At 36.8% G+C, this 26,690-nt stretch overlaps 1 protein-coding gene across 1 annotated transcript in view; it reads right to left on the reverse strand.

The window, feature by feature from the left end:
* The window catches only part of LOC136882845 (histidine ammonia-lyase), a 116,583-nt gene that overhangs the window by 65,626 nt on the left and 24,267 nt on the right, over positions 1–26,690 (reverse strand). The window contains 5 exon segments of the mRNA XM_068229767.1: positions 1,352–1,471; positions 1,474–1,514; positions 1,602–1,668; positions 8,134–8,206; positions 21,255–21,329. Of these exon segments, the coding sequence (XP_068085868.1) occupies positions 1,352–1,471; positions 1,474–1,514; positions 1,602–1,668; positions 8,134–8,206; positions 21,255–21,329 (376 nt within the window).

The following is a 26,690-nucleotide window of genomic DNA, read 5'->3' on the forward strand; positions in this document are numbered from 1 at the left end:
TGGGGTTCAAACCTACTATCTCTCAAATACTGGATACTGGCCGCACTTAAGTGACTGCAGCTATCGAGCTCGGTCCCATGATATCTTGGAAGTGCCCAGACGTGTGATCTGACATCTTGAGAGTGAATGTAAATGCCGTCTATGCTAGTGAGGCAAGGCGACGTGAATTTTATCATCTTTTGAACAGGGCATGATAGTGGGGGCCAGATGGATAGAACATTTCATTTTCGAAGTTGTGCGGTCATTGAACATTCCTCGGTAAATAGTATCATGTGTGTATGGGGAATACATCATGGAAGGCTATACCACCCACAGTGGCCGACTACAGATTGTCAATGATTGCGATTAGCACCATTGGCTACAATCGTTTGTGATAACAGACAAGCCACACTAGCTCAGATCACATCGACATTCAGTGCATATTCAACAGTGGGATATGGGAGTAGAAGACCTATCAGTCTGCCCTTGTTAACACCACGACACTGCACACAGCGTCTCACCTGGGTGCGTGATGTTGCTGATTGGACCCAAGGATGGCAACATCTAACTTGATCCGATGAGTCACTGTTCCTGTTGTTTCAAGCTGATTGTACAATTCAGATATGGCACAGATCCCATGAAGCCATGGACCCCAGTTGTCAACAAGGCACCGTTCATGCTGATAGTGGCTCCATAATGGTGTGGGGTGTATTCACATAGTATGATCCATCTGAACAGGACGTCGATCAGTGACTGTTACAATGAACTGCTTGATAACCATTTGCAGTCTTTCATGGATTTCATGTAGCCCTACAATGATTAGATATTCCAGTACCGTGCCATCGGGACAAAGTTGTGCAGAACTGGTTTGAGGAGCGTTCTGAAGAGTTTCAACAACTACTGCAGCTATTTTGTTTGCCTGATATGAACCCTGTCAAGCATTTATTGGATGTAGTAGTGAAGACCATTCACCCAAGACTCTGCATCTATGAATAACAGGAAGTTGTGGATAGCTATCCAAATGACATGGGTCAGAATATCTCCTCAGATGTTTTTTCCACTTATGAAATGGATGACACAAGTTGCTGCACTTAGTCGAGCTAGAGGAGGGCCTACAGGATGCCATGACTTTTGGCATGTGAATGTATATGCTTGATACTGCTTGGTACGAGGGATGTTGACATGAGTGTGTCATTAGCAGAGATAAATACATTGAAGAGGATGGATATTATAGGTAAGTTCAATATCTTATTTTCTACAGGTATCAGTCTGGAAGATTTTCTAAGATTGTGTTCATTTATTTCACAGGCTAAGGCAGTATTAGGTTATATCTAAATTACATTTAAAAGTGAAAGATGGCCATTATACATACAATTGAATGCATCTATGAGACGTTGAAGAGTTTCTAGTGAAATGCCACTGTATCCTTTAGCTAAGACATTTATACGCAGAGCTAGTAACATTCTTGTCCGCTCAGGACTCAAAGGGGAGCAACTCCAGTAGCATGTGAGGTAACTATATTATACTGCAATTCCCTAAAAGAGAGAGATACAGAAAGTATGAGGAATGGACTGTACTATGTATAATAAAATGCATTCAATATAAGTAGGTCATTTACTCACTCTAATTTTTCTGTATTGATGACAGTCGTAGCAAATTTTCCAGGTCCAGTGGATATGCCATACACTACTGAAAACACAATATATAAACGCTATGAGTAAAGATCTGGAATCACAGATAAGGCTATTTGTGGACGATGTTACACTGTATAAAGTAGTAAATGATACGCAGGACTGTGAGCGACTGGAGGGAGACTTAAACAATGTAGTGAGATGGAGAGCAGACAATGGTGTGAAGTTGTAGGGTGATAGTATCTCATGGGAACACTGTAAGTACCTGGGTGTTAATATAAGGAATGATCTTCATTGGGTTAATCATATTAATGAAGTAGTTAAGAAAGGTTACAGATAATGGTTATGAGAGTATTTAGGGGTTGTAGTAAGGATGTAAAGGAGAGGGCATATAAGTCTCTGATAAGACCCCAACTAGAGTATGGCTCCAGTGTACGGGACTCTCACGAGAACTAGAAAAATTCCAAAGAAAAGCAGCATGGTTTGTTCTGGGTGATTTCTGACAAAGAAGTAGTGTTACGAGAATGTCGCAAACTTTGGGCTGGGAAGACTCGGGAGTAAGGAGACGAGCTGCTCGACTATGTGATATGTTCTGAGCTGTCAGTGGAGAGTTGGCGTGGAATGACATAAGTAGAAGAATAACCTTGAGTACAGCTTTTAAAAGTAGGAAAGATCATAATATGAAGATAAAGTGGGAATTCAAGAGGACAGATTGGGGCAAATATTCATTTATAGGATGAGGAGTGAGGAAATGGAATAAATTATCATGGGAAATGTTTGATGAATTTCCAAGTTTGTAAAAATATTTAAGAAAAAGCCGAGTGAACAATATTGTAAATACATGTAAGTATGAGGTAAACAATTGATCAGGAATCTGCCACCTGGTCAACCACCCTAAGTGCATTGATTGATTGATTGATTGATTGATTGATTGATTGATTGATTGATTGATTGGTTGATTGGTTGATTGGTTGATTGATTGATTGATTGATTGATTGATTGATTGATTGATTGATTGATTGATTGATTGATTGATTGATTGATTGATTGATTGATTGATTGATTGATTGATTGATTGATTGATTGATCATATGAAGAAAACTCCAGTGGCCTAGAATAACCTGACAATTACAAAATTATTAGGACAGAAATGAAAGAGGTTGTTTGTCACATCAAATCAAATCAAAATCTCTTTATTTGCAAATGAGGTGTCTACCTCGGTGGCAAATGGTACACTAAAATACATTATTGTCAAGCACTAAATATTAAATTAACAAGAGAAGAAAATTTTTCCTATAATACAATATTATACAATTTACGCTAACAATGCTTTCTATTAAACACACAGCTCATCCTTAATAAATTTATATTGTTTACAAAATTCTACTTATAATATATCCTGTCCTACTTACAAATATAGTCAACTGATATACAGTATGTGGAATTGCTTCAAATGATACTATAAAACTGGTATAACATTAATATTTACATTGCATTTATTTATTTACTATTTTTTTTTTTTTTACCCGTTCTGGATCCTAAGTAGCATAACGACCTGCTGCGTCTTAACCAGAGCCCCTTTTGCCACCACTTTTCAGAGTTCCTGAAGGGCCTTCACAGCTACCGTAGCGGTCCCAGGGCCCTCGAAGTCCCCACTGTACTTCACCCCTACAGGCAGTCCCCTACTTTGGCTGTCCAAACTCCTTAGACCAGGGGATGGAATTAATTTATTCACACACATTTTTTTATATACAATAACCTGCACTGGTCGAATGCCCTCTAACATTTCATTTATTTTCTCTGTTGCTGTTTATTCTCTTCTTGAATATCTGTACAGATTTTGGAAAAGGATCAAACACTACCCCTGGTAAACTGTTCCACTCCTTCACACCCTTCCCAATGAATGAAAATTTACCCCAATCGCTTCTGCTAAAATTCCTTCTAATTTTATATTTGTGGTCAGTCCTGCCGATATAATTATTTTCCAACTGAAGCCTCTCACGGATATCTCCCCATGCTTCTTCTCCTGTATAGGCTCTATATAATCCTGTAAGTCTAGTTTTCTCCCTTCTCTTACTTAAAGTTTCCCACCCAAGTTCCTTTAACATTTCTGATACACTACTCTTTCTCCTGAAATCCCCTGTTACAAATCTTGCTGCTTTCCTCTGCACACTATCTATTTCTTTTATTAGGTATTCTTGGTGAGGATCCCAAACACTGTTTGCATATTCCAATAATGGACGAACCATACTCAAGTAACTTTTTTCTTTTAATTCTTTGTTGCATCCTTTAAGTAGCCTCATTATGACATGTAATGATCTGTATGCTTTCCCAACAATGTCATCAATATGACCCTTCCAGTGCAAATTACTTTCAAATCTCACACCTAAGTATTTGCACTTGCCATCTTTTGGGATAACTACCTCATCCAAAGTATATTCAAATTCAGTTTTAAAGCTCCTGTTTGTAAAAGTTGTAACAGTTGATTTGCCTCCATTAACCTTCATATTATTTTCTTCAACCCATTGTTGGATACTTTCAAGGTCCCTTTGTAATTCTGAACAATCCTCAATGTTGTTTATTTCTCTATAAACAATTATGTCATCTGCATACAATCTTATTTTTGATGTTATATTGTTCCCTAAATCATTTGCGTATATTAAGAAAAGTAACGGACCGATTATACTACCCTGTGCAATTCCCTTCCAAACTTTCTCTTCCTGAGATACATTATTTCCTACCTTGACTTTCTGAACCCTTGAATTTAGAAATGCTTTTATCCAACGTGTAACCCTTACGTCCAATCCTATTCCCTCCAATTTCTTTAATAATATTCCATGTTCCACTCTATCAAAGGCTTTGGAAAGATCTATGGCTATGCAATCTAACTGACCTCCTGAATCCAACTGATCTGATATGTCCTGCTGAAATCCCACCAGTTGTGCCTCACAAGAAAATTTCTTTCTAAATCCATACTGGCTCCTCATGAACCAATTTTTATCATCACATATCCCTCTGATGTACTTCGATATTAAACTCTCCAGAATTTTACAAACTATACTGGTCAGGCTGATTGGTCTGTAGTTCTCTGGTTTCCTTTTATCACCCTTTCCTTTATAAATTGGTATTATTATAGATTCCTTCCATTCCTTTGGTATTACACTATTATTTATGACATAGTCAAAGAGAAATTTTAAATAAGGCACTATGTACCACCCCATTGTCTTTAATACCTCCCCAGTAATTTGATCACTCCCTGCTGCTTTTCCTTGCTGAAGCAGTTGGATTTCTCTGAAAATATCTTCGTTTGTGAATGAGAAGCTTCTTGTTTCCCTCTGTCTCTCTCCCTCTCTATCTTCTGTTTTGGTTTCCAACTCTTGACAATCATCTACTGAATCTCTAAATTCCCTACTAAATAGGTTTGCTTTCTCAGTATCTGTTAAATAGTGTTCACCCCCTTCTCCCACCATTGTAGGAATTTGGATTCCTTTTCCTTTTTGATTCCTGATATATGAATACAGCTTTTTCCATTTCCCTTTGTGGTCATTACCCTCTTGAAGTATGCCATTCATATAATTCTCTTTTGCTTCCTTTTTCACTCTATTCAGTTCCCTCATTAGCTGTTTTCTAGTTTCTCTACTCTCCCTACCCTCTTTGATTTTCCTGTTTACTATTCTACATTTTCTTTTTAATTTTCTTATTTCCCTTGTATAATAAACAGGGTCTGAGGTCATTTTACCCTTCTTAACAGGTACAAATCTCTTCTCTCCTTCCCAAATAATTCCTTTAAATTTAGCCCAAAGTGTATCCACGTTACTCCCTTCACTTATCCAACAACTGAATTGTGAGTTAAGGTAAGTCCCAAATTCATCAACTTTAGTTTTTCTGTACAATTTCTTGTCTTGTGTAACCCTCTTATTAAGCCTTTTTGGTACGAGTCCTACATCCATTATTACAGCCTTATGGTCTCCTATTCCTTCAATTACCTCAGTTTTATCAACAATTTCCCATGGTTTAACCAAGAATACATCTAGTAAGTTATTGAGACGAGTCGGTTCTTGTACTACTTGTGTAAATCCTCCCTCCCAAATTAACTTATTTGCCAGTTTCTGTTCATGGGCTTCACTTGCAGCTCCTTTCCATTCAACTTCAGGCAAATTTAGATTACCTATATAAATTTATAGTTACTTGAAAAACAAATGAGCCCATGCTATTGTATAAGTTCCTTGCAGGTACACTTTTCTCGGAAACAATTGAACCTATAGATATGTTTTGACTCTTGGAACCATCCTAAGCACATGAAAACTTAAATAACATTAATAGCAAATAAAACACATTTGAATGGAAATCATCAATGTACTAATGACAAATACTCCAGGAAATTGAAAAAAGAATACCACAAGTTCATCGACTCTGCAGAGGGAAATTTTATTGACAAACACTTGAGGTTGTATACACCTCATGATCACACCAACAGAGCCATTCGCATCTGAGTACAGCCAACAGGGCGTGCCCAGCATCAGCTCTAGTACCATGTACACCCTCCTTTTGCAGCAATGGAGGCTGCAATTCCCCCAAGGAGACAGTCGTAGAGGTGACAAGTGAAGTCTTTTGGAATGACCTGCCATTACAAGATATTAGAATCATTCCGTATTGACAGTTTTCACTTTACAAATGAAATTTAATATGTCTCCCTATAACATAACGGTCAAGAGGATCCATCATGCTGACCACATGACACCTCATAATCTGCAGGCTTTCGGGCTGAACAGCGGTTGTTTGGTAGACCATGGCCCTTCGGGGCTGTTGCACCATCGGGGAGATTCAGTACATGTATTGAATAGGAGGACATATTAAATTTCCTTTGTAAAGTGAATGACCTGCCATGCAGTTTCCACCTGGTGGCTCAATTGGGTCAGATTTCCTGCCAGTCGTGCAGAGCGCGCAAGATGACGCTTCATCCGGTCCCAACATGTTCAATGGTGGACAGATTTTGGGATTGTGCTGCCCAGGGTATATGACATTCACTTTAGAGAGCGTGTTGGGTGGCACGGGATACATGTGGATGTGCACTGTCCTGTTGGAAAAGCACATTGCCTTGTTGGTGCATGAATGGTAGCACAACGGGTTGAATGATGGTTTGGATGTATCGTGCACTGTTCAATGTTCCCTAGACGATCACCAGAGGACAACGGCCAGTGTAGGATATGGCTGCCCACACCATGATGCCGGTTTTGGCCATATGTGCCTCTGTTGTCTACACTCCGGATGATGGCGCGCACCTGCACGACACTACACATGCGTATGACCATTATAAGCACTATGGTAGAAGCGTCTCTCATCACTGAAGATGACACTTTCCATCTGTCCTTCTATAAGTACCTATCACGACACTACTGGAAGTGGGCTGCACGATGTAGGGCTGTGAGCGGAAGGCGCCCAAACGGCACGCAGCATCATAGCCCTGCTTTACAGATACGGTTGTGAATGGTCCTTGCTGAAACCCCTGGAGCAACAGTGTCCCTAATTTGTTGTGAAGTCATGGTGCCGTCCAATACGGCACTTCGTAAGATGCGAAGGTCTTAGCATGCATCTGTGCGTCGCCGCTGTCCAGACCCAGGCCGACGGGCATGTGTACCTTCTGCTGACCACTGGCGACAATGTCAGTGCACTGTGGAGACCTCTCGCCCCATGTGTTGTGTAATTCTGCAGTACAACCATTCGGCCTCCTGCAGGCCCACTATACACCCTTGCTCAAACTCCGTGAATTGCACAAATGGTTCATGTACGCGCTGTCGTGGCATACTAACAATGCTGCAGACACAGACGGAGCTCCGTTTGCCACAGCAAACTGGCTGCCACTGGCTCAGGCAGTGATTAACTGTTGCATAGCTTGCAACATTCCATGACTGATAACATGGTTCCCCTGGTGGGTCCGCAGTGCTGCGTGTTTGATCATTGCATGTACTGCCCTCTCATAGTGTTCTGTGCAAGCTTTATTCAGTTGTGTCAAGGTGTTCTTTTTTCAGTTTCCAGGAGTGTATATCTTTATGATTGAGACAGTTCAAAACAAAATATTGGAGCTCATTGATAAAAAGTTCATAAAATTACCACAAGCTGGCTAAATATAGTATATTACAAAGTTCTTTGATGAAAAGTTCACAAAGTCACCACAAGATGGTTAATCTATATATTTCTTTTTTCTCAAGTTATATAGTGAATATGGATCAATATGAGCATGATTACTTGTAATAATACATAAATTCATCCATTCATGTTAGATGGCGTGATTAGTGTTGTGCTTTTCACTCAGATAGTCAGGGTTTGAATCCAGAACCTTTGTTGGTGGCATAACATGAAGTGAATAGAGGAGGGTAAAGGAATTGGTTGTTCAAAGGAAACAATGCTAAACTTTCTATTTAATGACTTCAAGGTAAGAAGATGTCCTAGCATAAGCTGCAAATAAGACTATTATGGAAAACTTTGTGATCGGTAGTTTTAACACACAAAAAGTCATACCAACCTTTTTTCTCCTTCAGTACTTCTTCTACAAGTAATCTGGCTTTTATCACATTCGCTTCAGACTTCTCAGTGAGCTAAAAAGAAATATTAAGGAAAGTTTTAACAAAAAGTTATGAAATATGCATTCAATAATATATCTTATAATATAATAATGTGGATCAGTGGCAGAATGTTGGCTTATGGATACCAAGAACAAGGGCTCAAACCCAGCAAAGAAGACAAATTTCTGAAATGGGATAAGATCCATTCAACATACCATATCATACATGTAAAAGATCTTTGGTTGCACACTCAATGTTTGCTCAACAAAATTAGGTAAAATTCAGTAATAAGTCACCCAACAGAGTTCTGGTTTTTATGTTATCTGGTAGAGAAAAATAGAATGTGGAGTTTGTTACACAGATAGCCTAAATCTTCACACTGCAGCTGTGGTATTATTGTTGTTGTTGTTGTTGTTGCTGGTGACACCTAGTGTTTACAGAGTACTATGTCTTCTGGTATGGACGAGAACACTGGCCTGTTTATCTCATCCTTGGGTTTGGCTGAGCCTGGAGCTAGTCCCTGTAATGAATGGTGTGAAAGTGTTTCTTATGGGAAGTTACCTCATTCCTCATTTCCCTAGGCACACCATGATAGATGATGGTGAAACTGTTGAGGATATATTTTTTTTTAAATTTGATCATCAGAGCATGAATTACAATTCTTGTTATTTATTTTCTTTAGGAAGATATCCTAAATTATTTCTTATTATGATGACATCTATTTTCTAGAAATTTTACGTCATAAAATATGCAACAGGCTTGAACCTTGAACTACGTATAACATTAGTATGTAGGGCATGGCTTAAGGTACAATTCTTGTAGAAATTAATATTTGACTGGAATTGGGCTTACTATTTACTGCAACAGGAATATGGCCTGTAAATGACAATACCTATATTTCAAGAAAAGGGATTTCTTACATTGTATGAAACAGGTAGGCAAGATCCAAATTTGGCCATGGAGGTGACCAGAACAGCAAAATTCTGAACCTTCACTAGCACAACACATTTCACACACCCTTAAAATTGTTAAAACATCTGTAACTGAATTTTAATTACCACTACCAAAAATACCAACTAGAAACAAACACAAAGAGAGAATATCAAAGGTTTTAACTCAGGGAAGAGGAAATATAATGGCAGTTCAGCCTGCAAGAGGAAATTGTTTCAGATGAAACAAAATCAGCCCAATAAGAAAGACACTCCAGAAGAATTCACTTCAAGTAATGATGAAAATTCTTTGTTTTTAACGTAGATTTATGTTCCTCCACAATGAGTGCATGGAAAGAAAAAGGAAGAGTATTTAACTTCTTGTGATTATATTTAATGATTGACAGATAAGAGAGGAAAATACCTGTTGTAAAAAAAAAAAAAAAACCAGCATTCACAGTAAGGCAAAATTTTTGCTAAAATGTGATACTCTGTTATAAGATGGCGCTATGTTGACTTGTATGCTCAGTTGGAGGTTAGTTGTCATTGTGAATACATCGTGATCAGTTGTATAGAATAACACATGTAATAATGGCAAAGAAAGATTAATGTCGCACTGGACTTACTTTACTTAATTTCTCTTGTTCCCACTGGAACATAGGGCATCCGTGAAACGTCTCCATTGTGGTCGTCTACTTGCCATTACTTTAACTTCCTTCCGACTCGTAGGTTATGAATTTCATTATGCTCTGTAATTGACAACTGATCATTATCAAAGGGTAGAGAAGGGTCCATCTATTCAATACATTGGCTTGTTTAGTGAATTATATAATTGGGACTACTTTTGACCCCATATACACTTAGTCATCTTCAGCCACGATCCAGTTGGAAAAATATATGCTCACATACAACACATAATAATTGGATACAACAATTGGATCGTGGCTGAAGATGACCCAGCGTATATGAGGTCGAAACTAGTCCCAATTATATAAGACACTATACAAGTCAAAGGTACTGAATAGGTGGACCCTTCCTTCCTAGGATGACCTCTCCTCCGTGCACCTTACTGTGTGTTCTATAGGCCTTGCTGGCTTTCTCAAAGTCTGACCTATCCATTTCCATTTGTTCTTAATTTCCACTGCAACTAGAACTTGTTTTGTTGCTCTCCACAGCTCGTCATTGGATATAATCTCAGGCCATCTGATGTTTACGATGCGTTGTAAGCAATGGTTTATAAATGTCTGCAAGAGTTTGTGTAACCTTGAAAATTTCACAAGCAAATAGAAGAACTGATTTAACATTTGTATTGAGAATTTTTATTTTTGTCTTCCTTGAAATGTTCTTGTTCTTCCACACTGCATACAGTTGCATGAAGGCTCCATTTGCTTTCCTTATTCTGGCTCTCTCATCCTCTTCCACCCCTCCTTCTCTTGCCACTACACTTCCCTAGTAGATATATGTTTTAACCTCATCAGTCTCTTCTCCTGACAGAAACAATCTTTCATAAATTTTAGAATTTACTCTCATTTCCTTGGTCTGATCAACATTTATATTGAGTCCTGCAGCCTCTGCTTCCTTCCATAATCCTTCTAACTGTGTTTTATATGACTAATTCTTGAAGATAAAAGACAAATATCATCTGCAAATTCTAAATTTTCCAGTCTTTTCCCCATTATATTCCTCTTTTCCTTCTACCCAACATTTTTCTCATGATATTATCGAGCACCACTAAAAAGATTTTTGGTGAAAGAATGAATCCCTGGTAAACTCCTCTTGTGACATTCACATAATCTGTGAGCTTTCTCTCATGTACTACTTTGCATCTACCCTTCATACATTTTCTTCATGAGATTCAAGATCTTATTTGGTACTCCATATTTCACAAAGGTCTTCCCAATGACAGTCTTCTTTCTGAATGAAATGCTCAAGTATAGTGTGGCCTGCCATTTATTACTTTGCTCTGAAATTATTCTTAACGTATTTATTAGATGAACACAGCTGCAATGTCTGCGGAAACCAGCTTGATCTTTTCAAATACACTGCTCAAGTGAGTCCTTTACTCTGTTTAGAATTGTTATAGAGAGAATTTTACTTGGCATGCTCAGTAGGGTTATTCCTCTCCAATTCTTACACACTGTGGAGTCACTTTTTTTTTGTGGGGGGTGGGGGGTGGAAGTTTCACAATCAAACCCTCTTTCCAGTCACCTGGAATTCTCTCTTCTTTCCATATTTCCCCAAAAATGGTAGGAGTAAATTAACGGTGCCCTCTTCATCCACTTTTAGTATTTCTGGATCGATATTATCTATACCTGCTGCGTTACCGTTCTTTAATTGTTTCAATGCTAACCTAACTTCATGCCTTTATTCTTCAATCTTTACTATCTAAGCCTTCATTTACTTCTTGCATTTCCTGCTCATTTCCATCAGCTTTGTTTAATATTTCTCAAAAATACTCTTGCCATCTTCTCAATTGTCCTTCTTGTGATAACAACATACTGTATTTCTTTGCTTATCCCTCACTGGTTTACTCTTCCTATAACCTCCTCTTGACAACTTCCTTGTAATATTATAGCAGGGCCTCTCAAATGCCCAAAATCTCACGTGTGCAAACTGAGGCGCAGAGTTTCTGTGCACAGTGCATCGGTCCCTCTCGGTTCGGCTCGGACCAACGTTTCGTCTCTGGGCTACTTGGCTAAGCTCGCATTTGGAGCACTACGGAGCAAGTGAGGAGGAGGGAAACAGGCGGAGTGAGCGAGACAGGCGTGGGGAAAGAGAGAGACAGCGCTATTGCTCCAAATTGAGGAATGGGGGTCTGCACTCTGGTCAACCAAGCGAAGTCTTCTTTTACACCGTGCACAGTGCAATGCACTGGTGCGTGCACTCTGAGAGGCCCTGAATTATAGAGTTGTTTCAAATCACTCTTCTCAGTTTCCTCTGAAATTTGTGCCTGCTGGTAAATCCATCTTTTTTTTATCGCTCCTCATACTCCTTTTAACCATTTTGTCAATTTCCGAATATTTCCTTTGGGCTTCTGACTTCTGCTGTCTTGTTCTGCTTTGTTTTACTATAGCTTTTGCCTCTTTTGTTTTTGAATTAACTCCCATGTTCCCTCAGACATCCAGTCTTCCTGCTGATAGCTCCTATAACCAATTACTTTCTCACACATTTGTATATAAGTATTCTTAACATTTTCCCAAATTCTTTCCACACTCCACTCTTCCTCTTCATCACGATTTAAAAGGACTTCAAACCAATTTTTCAACTCCAAACAAATTTTTTTCCTCTTTTCATTGTTTAACTTTTGTATGCTGAATCTCTTTTTTCTAGTTGCAAACTTCTTTGATGCAGCCTTTATTTTAAATTTAAACCCAGCTACTACTAGATGGTGATCACTACCAATGTCAGCTCCTCTTCTGTTCCTCAAATCTGTCAATGATTTTCTAAATTTCTTACCAGTAGCTACATGGTCAATCTGATGTTCTATACCTCATGGGGAACAACCTAAGTACCTAGATGTTAACCCAAGGAATGATCTTCATTGGAGTAATCATATTAATGAGGTCATAAAGAAAGGTTACAAGTCTCTTCACTGAGAATATTTAGGGGTTGTAGTAAGGATGTAAAGGAGAGGGCGTATAAGTCTCTGGTAAGACCACAGTTAGAACAAGGCTCCAGTGTATGACGCTCCCCAGTATTACTTGATACGAGAACTGGAAACAATTCAAAGGAAAGCAGCATGATTTGTTCTACGTGATTTCCAACAAACGAGTAGTGTCACTAAAATGATGCAAACTTAAGGCTGGGAAGACTTGGGAGTAGGGGGACGTGATACTCGACTATGTTATATGTTCGTCATAAAAGGAAAGAAAAATTCCACCTAATCAATACATTTATTTTCTTGTAAAATATTACAATCTAGGACCGGTTTCGACCCTTCATAGGTCATCCTCAGCTATATCAGAATCACATTTGCATTTCTATCTTATACCTCCTAAATAATAATACTTTATTAACGGAAATACCATTTTACATAACAGTAGAGAAGTATAGACAAGACATAGTAAAAAGAAAGTTCAATGGAGTATAAGTAGAAAAATATGTACAGATATGTACACAGGTTATATTACAAGTAAGCACAGGAAAGTAATAGACAATTCTGGAGATTATGTAAGTGAGTTCTAAATTTTGACAATGAGCAGTTAAATATATCAATATCCACTTTGCTTAGAGATCTTGACATTCGTTCAATTGGCCCATTGAATGCATAGTTAGTTCTATGCCAATTTATAGACAATGTATTCTTAAACCTCGTGCGCCTGTCTGGTACATGTATGTTAATTTTTTCAAGGAGTTATGGGCAGTTCACCAAGGAGTGAAGCAATTTAAAAATGAAAAGTGTATCCAGGAATTCATGGCGTTGTGACAGACTATGCAGATTTAACGACTGTTGTAGGGCTGTATAATCAACATTTTCATATGAGAATCCTGCTCCAAATGAATATAAACAAAGAAATTTATGTTGAACTGAATCTAATCTATGGATAGAAGTCTAATGAGAAGGGTTCCATACAGGTGTATCGTACAGTATTCTAGTATAGGGCGTACCATACATACAGCAATCGATAGTAGCTAAGTTTGAAAATTCTCTGGAAAATCTAGTAATGCAACCCAGTTTTGTAATGATTTCTTACAAATATTTTCAATATGTTCATTAAAGGGTTATAACTGAATAAAACACCAAGGTTGTTAACTTGTGAAACAGGAGTTAGAATGTTGTTATTACTAAATTTGTAGTGAAATGATATTTTCTTCTTGTTTTTAAAAAAATTATATTATTTTACATTTTTCATGATTAAGTTTCAACCCATTTTGAATACAATACTTTTCCAGATGATGTAAATCTTCTTGAAGTTTTAAACAATCAAGTTTGCATAAAAAATTATTATTATCAATTATTATCAGTTTCATCTAATCTATGTTTCCTATCACATTCTCTAGATTTGAGCCAATCTTTGCATTCATATCACCATAATAATAGCAATATTTCTTTTATTTATATTCTTCATAGTTTCATTCAACTGATGATAAAATTGATCCTTCATCTCGGCATCAGATACTTCTGTTGGTGCGTAACAAACTACTATTGTTACATTTTGAATTTTACCTTGAAATCTAGCTGTCATCATTCTGTCTGAGATGGGACTCCCTCCAATTGAACTGTTCTTGGATATTCTACATAGCAATATACCCACTCCATTTCTCTGTTCAGAGTCCTCCCCAGATTATCCAGAATAAATGAATGTGTTCTCATTTTGCATCATAATCTCTCCAAAATCACATCACCTCACTTCACTTAAGCCAAGAATTTCCAAGCCATAATTTTGCATCTCTTTCTCAACCTGCTTTAGTTTACCTTCCACTGCCAAAGTTCTAACATTCCAACAACTAATTCTAATTTTCCATTTCGAGCAGAGGTCGTCATTGAGGTATCCATCTGGTTTCATTTCACTTCAATTTCTTTAATACTTTGATTTAAGATGTGCAAGTTATTAGATGACAGCACCTGAGCCCTGTTAGCCATCACTTTCAGGGTTCCTGAAGGGCCTTCACAGCTACCATAGCGGTTCTGGGGCACACACAGTCCCCTACTTTATGCCGTAGCCAACCTCCCACGACGTGGATGAGGGGTTGGACTTAAGGGCGACAACATCACCCACGTTCTCTGTTATAAGATGGCGCTGTCTTGACTCACGCGCTGAGTTGGAGGTTAACTGTTGTGAATACATCGTGGTCAGTTGTATAGAATAAAAAATTTAATAATGGAAAAGAAAGATTTATGTCACATGTACACTACTGGTCAAAAGTTTTCGATCACCTATGCACAAAACTAGATACTTTATTTCAATGTACAAACGCATCGTAAAAACTAAATAGACCAACAACTTATATATTTTCTCTCTCTATCATTAAGTAGAATACAATATGGTTTATATTTCAGCCTCTTCAAAGTATCCACCCTTTGCCCTCCGAACAGCTGCACAAACTCTTGGCATTCTGGAAATAAGATTTTGTAGTGTTTGTGTAGATATTGCAGTCCAACAGCTCTGTAAATTATTCCATAGCTCTTCAACATTAGTTGACCTCAGTTTTCGGACCTCCCTGTCAAGTTCATTCCATAACAGTTCAATGGGATTTAAGTCTGGTGACTGACTTGGCCAAATCATATTTTTCAGTTCCCCACCTTTCTCTTTTCTATTGACATACCCTCTACACAATTTAGAAGAATGTTTGGGGTCATTGTCCTGCTTCAGAACAAACCCGCGGCCAATAAGCCACTTGCCAGATGGAACTGCATTGTTGATCAGGATCCTGTGATATCCTTCCTTCTTTAATGTTCCATTAATTCGCACTATATCACCGACTTTATCACCCGCAAAACATCCCCACACCATAACCGACCCTCCACCATGCTTCACCGTAGGTGTCACACACTGACTCTTCATACGTTCTCCAGGAAGTCGACGAACAAACATTCGATTCACAATTAAGTATTTATTTATTTTCCACCTAGTCGATACAATGATTGCTTAAGGCAATTTTTAATGGTCAAAAGTGGTACATGTTTCGTATATTATCAACATCTTCAGCCACATAACACTGTTTAGATGAAAAATATATAAAATTGACAAAGAAATGCTTTAGAGGAAGTGTCCTTAAAATTAACATAAGATTGACAAGATTAAAACAAACAAATAACTCAAGAGAAAATATATAAATTATTTCTACAATAGAAAGCAGTCATCAAGGAAACACTTGTACAATATTCCATAGAGAAATTGTCCTAATAAATATTCTTTTCTTAATAATTCATGAAAAAAGATCAATTTATAAATTAAAAATTATACAATTTATAAGTAATTATCGAAATGAAGAAATCCTGATATCACAGTGCGGCTCTTATTATTAATGTAGATGAAAATATAACTAATTCCTAGTTGTCAAATCTTATTAAGCCTGCTTTCCTTTGGAACAGTAACTCCTGTCATTCTTTCACAGTTTTGCGCCGGGTGTAATAATGATGATGCGTTCTTCCTTGCTGTTGCACCTGAGGAGGTGGAGGAGCGGGGGATATAGGTGTATCAAGAACTTCCTTGCTGTCACCTATAGCTTCAACTGAGGAGGAATAAGTTGTAGGGCTATCTGTAGGTGGAGAAATTCCAATTCTTTTTTCTTGATCCTTCTCAAGCATTTTCAAATATACTAGAATTTGATAATATAATGGATTCTTATATTCTACAGCCTCATTAAGGTTATCATTTTTCTTTACAAGTTGGTCTAGATGAATGTACAGGTCTTCATATGTGTTCATTAAGCTGCCCTTTTTTAACTTTTTTATGATGGTCAGGTCTTGTTCTATGTTGGTAAATTTATGACCTGTGGCAGTCATGTGTGATCCCATTGCTGAGAATCTTCTATGTTTTTCAGCATTCACATGTTCCAAATATCTAACTTTAAAATTGCGGCCAGATTGTCCTATGTATGTATTCTTACATTCAAAGCATGTGAGTTTATATATACCGGAATCAAAAAATTTATCTTTTTCCGAGAGATTTATTGTATCATGGTTGAAAATACTATGTTTCATGTTGTTATTGGTGGAAAATGCAATTTTGAAATTTTTTCTCTTAAATAAATTTGTTATTACATGAATGTTTGGATTATTATATGTGAACTTGATATATTTTTCAGTTTTACTAGGTTCGACTGCTAATTTAGATTGTTGCTTCTCCGAAAATTTATTAATTATTTTATCAATCATGTTATTGTTGAAACCATTCAAGAGGGCTTGTTGTCGGATAAACAACAGTTCTTTATTCCTTTCAGATTTGGATAAAGAAATACTAAACGCTCTGTTAACGTAACTATAATATGCTGATCTTTTTTGTGCCTCAGGGTGTAACGAGTTGTTCTTGATAGTGGTCAGTGTGAAAGTGGATTTTCTGTGTATTTTGAAAGAAAATCCTTTTTCTTCTCTTGTTGTGACTATGTCCAGAAAATTCAGTGATTTTTCAACTTCATCTTCTAAAGTGAATTTTATATTGGAATCCAAATTATTCAATATATTTAAAACTGTATTGCTATCGGTGAGTCTGTTATCTATTATAGCGTAAACATCGTCCACATAACGTGTCCAAAAATCCAAACCCTCTATTTGATTAATAATTTTCGTGTGTTCCAAATAGTCTAAGTATATATTAGCCAATATTCCTGATGCTGGGGCTCCCATTGAGAGTCCTTTTTGTCGGTAAATTTTATTATTAAACGTAAAATAATTTTGATTTAACACGAATTTTAAAACATTAATAAAATCTTCAATTTCTGGTATGCTTACTAATTTGTTCTTCGTTAAATTCTTCTTAATGATTCTGATAGTGTCTTCTATTGGAATGTTTGTATACATGTTGGTTATGTCAAACGAACATGTCGTGTGAGATGATCCAAGTTTAAAATCTTTAACTAGATTGCAAAAATCCACTGAGTTTTTGATAGGTGTTTTACAATGAAATATGTATTTACTTGATAAGAAATTATGTATAAATCTAGAAGTTTTATAAATGGGGCTATTTTTGAAATTTATGATAGGTCTAATCGGTTCTCCCTGTTTATGTAATTTCGGTAGTGCTCTCGCAGTCGGGAGTCTAGGGTTCATATTTATTAATGATTGCACATCATGTTCATTAAACAAGAAAGACGTGCTTTTTAATAGTTTTTTAAGATCCCTCTGAATACGTGATGTCGGGTCTTTATCAACTGTACTAAACGAATTGTTATTAAAAAATGTTTCTGTTTTTTCAATATAAATATTTCTATCTAGGGCTACAACTGTTCCTCCTTTATCTGCTTTTGTGATAATTAAGTTATTTAGTTTGATTTTTTGTTTCAAGTTATTAACCGCCTTGTTGGTGCCTCGAAGTGATTGTAAACCTTTTACTAAAATAGGAATTTTCTTCTTAGCTTCATACCTTATGTCATTCTGTAAGTCTACAGGTAGATTCTGTATTGCTGTTTCTGTTTCAGCTAATGTGGTGATTAAATCATAACTTTTGTTTGAACTTGGCCAATTGAAATTAGGGCCTTGACTTAAAATAGAGGTTTCTTCTTCATTAAATTCTATCTCAGACAAGTTTTTAATTGAAGGTGGATAAACACTATCATCAAACGTAACATTAGGAACTAACCTTCTTTCTTCTCTATTAGATGTTAAATTTTTCAACTTAAATAATTTATTATCCAAGATTTCTTGTTTCATTTTAAGTGTGTTCTCCATTTTTTCATTGATATGTTTCTGGAAAGAATCCCATTCCAGAGGAAGCAAGTTCAGTGGTGCTGAGAGGTGCGCGAAGTACATTTTCTCATTAAGAAGTTTCTTTCTTTTATACATAAATTGAATTTCTCTTTTTAACCATATTTTATTGACCTTCATTTGAGTAAACTTATGATGATTAGAATATACAGTTTTTCTTTGGGCACTTTTTAGAAAAGTGGGAGTCAAATTATTTTTAAGGCATTCCTTCAAAAACACTATATCTTTTGTCACTTTAGCTATTTTCATCTTTAAGTTGAGGTAGGTGTTAGCTTCTTTGCTTGCCTGGTTGGCATTAGGATTACATAAAATCAGCTTCATGGTCCGTATCGCACTTCAATAGATTCACAATTAAGTATTTATTTATTTTCCACCTAGTCGATACAATGATTGCTTAAGGCAATTTTTAATGGTCAAAAGTGGTACATGTTTCGTATATTATCAACATCTTCAGCCACATAACACTGTTTAGATGAAAAATATATAAAATTGACAAAGAAATGCTTTAGAGGAAGTGTCCTTAAAATTAACATAAGATTGACAAGATTAAAACAAACAAATAACTCAAGAGAAAATATATAAATTATTTCTATAATAGAAAGCAGTCGTCAAGGAAACACTTGTACAATATTCCATAGAGAAATTGTCCTAATAAATATTCTTTTCTTAATAATTCATGAAAAAAGATCAATTTATAAATTAAAAATTATACAATTTATAAGTAATTATCGAAATGAAGAAATCCTGATATCACAGTGCGGCTCTTATTATTAATGTAGATGAAAATATAACTAATTCCTAGTTGTCAAATCTTATTAAGCCTGCTTTCCTTTGGAACAGTAACTCCTGTCATTCTTTCACAGTTTTGCGCCGGGTGTAATAATGATGATGCGTTCTTCCTTGCTGTTGCACCTGAGGAGGTGGAGGAGCGGGGGATATAGGTGTATCAAGAACTTCCTTGCTGTCACCTATAGCTTCAACTGAGGAGGAATAAGTTGTAGGGCTATCTGTAGGTGGAGAAATTCCAATTCTTTTTTCTTGATCCTTCTCAAGCATTTTCAAATATACTAGAATTTGATAATATAATGGATTCTTATATTCTACAGCCTCATTAAGGTTATCATTTTTCTTTACAAGTTGGTCTAGATGAATGTACAGGTCTTCATATGTGTTCATTAAGCTGCCCTTTTTTAACTTTTTTATGATGGTCAGGTCTTGTTCTATGTTGGTAAATTTATGACCTGTGGCAGTCATGTGTGATCCCATTGCTGAGAATCTTCTATGTTTTTCAGCATTCACATGTTCCAAATATCTAACTTTAAAATTGCGGCCAGATTGTCCTATGTATGTATTCTTACATTCATGTGAACAAACATTCGACGATGGCTCCCAAATACTTCAAACTTCAATTCATCCATGAATAACACCTTGGACCATTGCTGCACATTCCAGTTTTTATGTTGCTGTGCACATTGCATTCTTTTCACCTTATTTTGTGTCCGTAATAAAGGTTTTTTCGGCCGCTATGCACCCCTTTAAACCTCGCTCACAAAGACGGCATTGCACTGTTTAAACAGAGATTGGAGCAGCTCGCATGTTATTGACTTCCTCGTGAATTTCAGGTGGTGTACGAGTCCTCTGACATTTACTCTGTACACATATGAACTGATCCTCCCTGTATGGTGTTACACGGGGTCTTCCAGATCGTGAAACATTTGCATTGGCACCGGTTTGCTTGAACCACTGCAATGTATACGCCACTGTAGATTGGGCTACGCCAACTTTTGTTGCTATTGTCCTACTAGAATACCCTTCGTGATGCAGAGCTACAATTACAGCATGTTTTTCAGTTCCAATCTCCTGCTTCCGTCCCATTTGGAGGTAATATGGTATGCACCTGATCAGATACACAAACACACTGCTACCTGCACACAGTGTACTGAAAACTAATGTGAACTGCCTGCTACACAGACAGCTGAAGGAATGAGGCCTATTCGAGTGGACACGTCTTGGGTAAAGACACGTCAGTGTTGTTGTGGTTACTCATCAGCGACCTTCCATGCGGAGAACCGGTCAAATACACAACAGAGTCCTTCCGTCTTTACGTGTTTATACTTGTTTTATTATCAGAACAGGGCTATGATAGATAATTTAAAACTACATCTCTGTTTTAACCACAAATCCATAGTTGTGATAGGTAATTGAAAACTTTTGACCAGTAGTGTATACTCTGCTATAGGATGGCGCTGTGTAGACTCGCGCGCTCAGTTGGAGGTTAGCTGTTGATGTGAATACATCATGGTCAGTTGTATAGAATAAGAAATTTAATAATGGAAAAGAAAGATTGACGTCACATGTATACTCTGCTCTAAGATGGCACTGTGTAGACTCGCGTGGTCAGTTGGAGGTCAGCTGTCCTTGTGAATACATCGTGGTCAGTTGTATAGAATAACAAATTTAATAAGTAAGTCTACTAAACCCTCAAGACTGTGTGTGGCCATTACAATAATGACATCTTATTGCCAATATTTTTTTGTTGAGAAATATATTGTATGTGGCTCAAGGTACGGTGCCAATGCGCCCACTGTATATGACCACATTGTACTATGGGCCAATTGCTTTCCATCAGGCTAGGTTTTCTGCTTATCATAAGTGGTGCATAAAATGTTACATGTCAATTAATGAATGACATTGCTGTTAGAGTAGCTGTAATTATGGAATATTTTAAAAGATATTCACATGGTAAAAGCCTCTCCCTAAATTTTAGTAATTTATGAATGTTTACCTTAATTTTATATTGTCCTTTCCCTAGAGTCACGAGGTCATGAATTGAAAGACTAGAGCCATCCAGCTGCAAGTACTGTAATATAAACATTTTATATTTATAATTCAGAAATTGGAAAGGTGCATGTGCATACACACATTAAAATGTTTCCTCGTTCCACTAACAACGTCAAAGACCAGCTCATTAAAGTGTCATGGAGCTGTCATTGAAAATGATATTATACAGGTGAGTTTCTCATCCATGGTCAAATTCAGGGAGGTGACTAGAGGATGGTAAGCTAAGAAATATGGTCCAATACACTGCTAATTATTGTACAGTTTAACAAAGTTGGAGGAGAATGCAATGCTTCTAGCATGCCGATGGAAGTGACTTCAAGCAACTGCTGTGATGTTGTTTTTCACCAAGGCCCAGCACAGTGTTACATGAGACATACTAATGAACAGTCTACCCACAAATTCCAGTACGAAAAGGTCTTGCATACATCCAGTACTCACACTTATGCCTAAATTGCATTTGTATTTATTAGGGTTTGGAAGTTTACGACCTAGAGAAGTACAAAATATGCAAGCAAATAAGCCCTAAAACCTAACAAAGTATGACCTAAAAAAAAAAAAAGGGTAAAATATGACTGAAACATTTTAGGGATAGGTATTAGAGTATTACTAACATTAAAAATGCCAAAAAATTATTAGCAAAAATACAGCAGACACATATAATCATCCAAACTTATTTATTTATTTATTTATTTATTTATTTATTTATTTATTTATTTATTTATTTATTTATTTATTTATTTATTTATTTATTTAATCTTGTCAGAAAAATACATTATAACTTACAATAATACAGGACAATAACAAATCTGGAATGATAACCATTAATCATTTCTGGTGGTGGCAGGTAACGATGTGATTAAGCTCTACATAAATCCAAACTGACAGAGCTACACTAGGTAAATTAACACTTTATCAATCAATCATTAGCCATCTGCATTTAGGGCGATTGCCCAGGTGGCACTTTCTCTATCAATTGTTTGCCTCATATTTACATTTGATTATAATTATTTTCCTAGCCTTTTCTTAAATATTTTCAACAAACTTGGAAATTTATCGAACATTTCCCTTGATGATTTATTCCAATCCCTTACTCCTCGCCCTATACACGAATATTTGTCCCAATCTCTCCTCTTGAATTCTAACTTTATCTTCAAATTATGATCTTTCCTACTTTTAAAAGCTCCACTCAAACTTATTCTTCTACTTATGTCATTCAACACCAACTCTCCACTGATAGCTCGAAACATATCACTTATACGGTACACAACTAAGTTTTCTATTTTTTTTTTTAATTTCCACCTTGTCAATACATTAGTTGTGAATCTGTTAAAGTGCGATACAGACCAGGAAGCTGATTTTATGTAAACATACCACATAGTCGAGCATGTCGTCTCCTTACTCCCAAGTCTTCCCAGCCCAAACTTTGCGACATGCTAGTAAATCTACTCCTTTGTCGGAAATCACCGAGAACAAGTTGTGCTGCTTTCTTTTCAACTGTTTGCAGTTCTCATATCAAGTAATCCTAGTGAGGGTCCCATACACTGGAATCATACTCTAGTTGGGGTCTTACTAGAGACTTATATGCCCTCTCCTTTAAATCCTTACTACAACCCCTAAGTATTCTTATAACTATGTACAGAGATCTGTAAGCTTTTTGAACTACCTCGTTAATATGATCCCTTTTTAAGATGAACTGCTCGACTATGTGATATGTTACATGTGATAATTCTCATGTTTGGTCCGTATTGAATTTGATGTTTATCAAGAGTATTATAAAAATGTTTATTAAGACCACCTTTTCAATACAAAACAAGTTCTTGTAGTTAAGATTTACATAATATTATAAAGACTTATTTGGTACATGTTTCGCCCTCCTTCAGGGGGATTGTTCAGGATCCTGACCAATGACTTTAAGGTTTGAGTCAAGGCAGATGTTGCACCTGAAGGAGGGCGAAACATGTTCCGTATAAGTATAATATTTTGTAAATCTTAACTACAAGAACTTGTATTGCATTGAAAAGGGGATCTTAATGAACATTTTTGTAATACTCTTGATAAGCGGTATGTTCCGAGCTGTCAGTGGAGAGATGGCATGGAATGACATCAGTAGATGAATAAGTCTGAGTGGTGTCTTCAAAAGTAGGAAAGATCACAATATGAAGATAAAGTTGGAATTCAAGATGACAAATTGGGGCAAATGTTCGTTTATAGGAAGGGGAGTTAGGGATTTGAATAACTTACCAAGGGAGACGTTCAATAAATTTCCAAATTCTTTGAAATCATTCAGGAAAAGGCTAGGAAAAGAACAGATAGGGAATCTGCCACCTCTAGGTAGTCACTGCCCTAAATGCAGATCAGTATTGATTCCTTATATTATCACCTAGGTACTTACAGTGAGGCACTATCACCCCATCAACACAATACTTAAAACTGAGAGGACCTTTCCTCTTGGTGAAACTTACAACTTCATTCAGTATCTTAACCCTGATGTGCACTTTTTGCCCTGTTTTCCTAAAAAAAATGAATAATTAAGTATTGGCATACTTTTAAGTATCTGCCGGTGCATGTTCGTACATTATCTCTTTCTCAGAATCATGTCTTCTACCTATATTTTTCAGGAAAAGGAAGAAAAATACATCTACTACAGCATTTTGATTTCCAGTATTTGAAAATCAACGCAGAAAACATGTACCTTGTTTAAAACAGCGTTTCAGTTTGAACATGGTTGTGGCATTATACACAACCATTAATCTGGCTCAGGGGAGATAGGGTCGTCTTCCCTATTCTTCACTTGAGTCTGGCGCATCCACGTTGCAGGGTTGGGTATCCTCCACATCAGTAGGCCGGTGTGAAGGAGAGCTAAGTTCAGGCAGGGACCCTTTCTCACGGGGTATAACGTGGAACCCATGCCCAGGGTTACAGGTGAAACCTTTACAGCACCTTAGGCAGAGAAGGAGACCTTCGGAATGGCGAAGATGGTGGATGAGGCAACCCATCCTCTCTGGGGAAAATTAGAACAGGAAACCACTGCCTTGTGGTGAAGAGGAATCTTCAAAGGCTAAGGGAGTTAACCCCGAAAGAAAATCCTCAGGCTTAGCAGGTCAGCAGATGAGTAAATTTGTACTTGCTTTCAACTATCATACAAGCCTCGGATGGAAGTTTAATAACGGAAATGGAATTGACAAGTCTCTGGCTACAGTTGCGCAGTATGATGGTAATACTGATGTTCGTGCAAGTGTTAGATCAGAGAACAAAACCCGATTTGGAGCAATAAATATTTTAACAATAAATGGGAAGGAAAATGAATTTATTGACCTAATGGAGAGCTGAAAACTGGGCAACCTGGGATTAAGTGAAGTAAAATGGAAAGGGAAAGGAAAGAAGAAATGAAGAAAGGGGTACACCTTGTACTGGATGGGTGACAGTAAAGAGAAAAGAAATGGAGTGGGATTTGTAGTGAATCAGAATGTTGAATTAATAGCTGAAGTTGAGTTTGTAAATGAAAGAATTATAATAATGCACATACATGTAAACAAGGAACTACTGAAGATAATACAGGTGTATGCTCCACAGACAGGATGTAGCGTGGAACAAAAGATTTCCTCAATGAACTGGAAGCACATATTGTTGGAGATGGGATCATCATAATGGGAGATCTGAATGCACATGTGGGAACTGATTGAATGGGATATGAGAATGTTCTGGGCCCATATCGGTATGGCGATAGAAATGAAGATGGAGAGAAACTGTTGGACTTTTGTATCAGAAATAACCTGATAATAAAAAAACACATGGTTTATGAAGAGGAATAGCCATAAGATCAGCCGATATAATTGGGATGGACAGTATGGAACACTCATTGATTTTGTAATAACAGATCGAGAATGGGGAAGATACGTCATGAATACGAAGATAATCCCCAGTGAAAGTATGGAAGGTGATCATAGATTATTGTTTATGGAATTAAAACAAGTAAAAATCCCTGAAGTTGTATTGAAGAAGAAACCAAAGATCAGGATTTGGGAATTGGAGGAGTAGGATAAAAGAATGGCATTCCAAGATTGGATAAAAAGGAAGTTGCCTAACACAAGTACGAAGTGGAGAAGAAGAGTGGGACAATTTAAGACAGACATTTGTGGAAGCAGCAATTGAGGTATGCGGGAAAACAAAAGCAAAGTTTAAGGGAAAGGAGACATGGTAGTGGACAGACAAAATAAAAAAAAAGAAATAAAAGAAAGGAACAAGGTGAAGAAAGAAATGGATAAGGAAAATCAAAAAATGTTTTAGAGGGATGAGAATAAGATAGAAGGGTTACATGTGGAATACAAAAGATTGAAAGTACAAGTAACGAGGAGTATCAAGGAATAAAAGGAGAAATGTTGGGGAGAGTTTACCAACAAAATTGAGCAAGATAGTCAAGGAAATCAGAAACTGTTATACAGAGTAATAAAATCAAAAAGAATAAATCAAGGAAAAATCAAGACATTAGAGAGAGAAGACGGATCCATAGTACATGACGAAAGGGGTTTTCAGAAGGGGATGGCAAAGTATTTTGAAAAACTTTATAATGAGGATGACTGCTTGGAGGAAGAAGGAGATAAGAAAAAGGAAATAATAGATGGAGAAAAAGAAGAGAACCCGATAGCATGGTTGGAACTTGAAAGGACAGGAAAGCAATAAACAAAGGTAAAGCAAGTCGAAGAGACGAATTCAATGCTGATATGATTAAGGCAGCAGGAAGTATTGAACTACAGTGGCTATACAGAGCCCTGAATGCCATATGGAAGGATGAAAGGATACCTGAAGTTTGGCAAGAAGGAAGCATTGCACCACTGTTTAAAAAAGGAAATAGGAAGAAATGTGAAAATTATAGAGGTATAACCCTATCATATCATCACATGGGCTAAAAATAATGGAGAAAGTCACAGACAAAAGACTGAGGGATATAATAGAAACACAGTTAGAGGAAGAACAATATGGCTTTAGACTGAATATATCAACAATAGGCTTGATATGTACAGTGTGAACAATAATAATGGAAAAACATCTGGAAAGGAACAAGGAAATCATCTTCATATTTTTGGATTTGGAAAAAGCTTATGATACAGTTAAGAGAAAACATGTATGGGAATGCATACTGAAAAGGAATATAACAAAATCATTAATTAACAAGATAAAAATGTTGTATCATGATAGTAAAAGGCAGTGTACAAGTGGGGAGAGGTTACTCTGAAATATTTTTATACAAAATAAGGTCTCAAGCAAGGAAGTGCACTGTCGCCATTATTGTTTATTATATTGATGGATGAAATCATAAAACATGTAAAACAGAGTATCAGTAGTGATGAAGTAAATGCTTTCGCTTTGGCATTTGCAGATG

This window comes from Anabrus simplex, chromosome 1 (assembly GCF_040414725.1).
Source record: "Anabrus simplex isolate iqAnaSimp1 chromosome 1, ASM4041472v1, whole genome shotgun sequence".
In the NCBI taxonomy this organism is placed as follows: domain Eukaryota; kingdom Metazoa; phylum Arthropoda; class Insecta; order Orthoptera; family Tettigoniidae; genus Anabrus; species Anabrus simplex.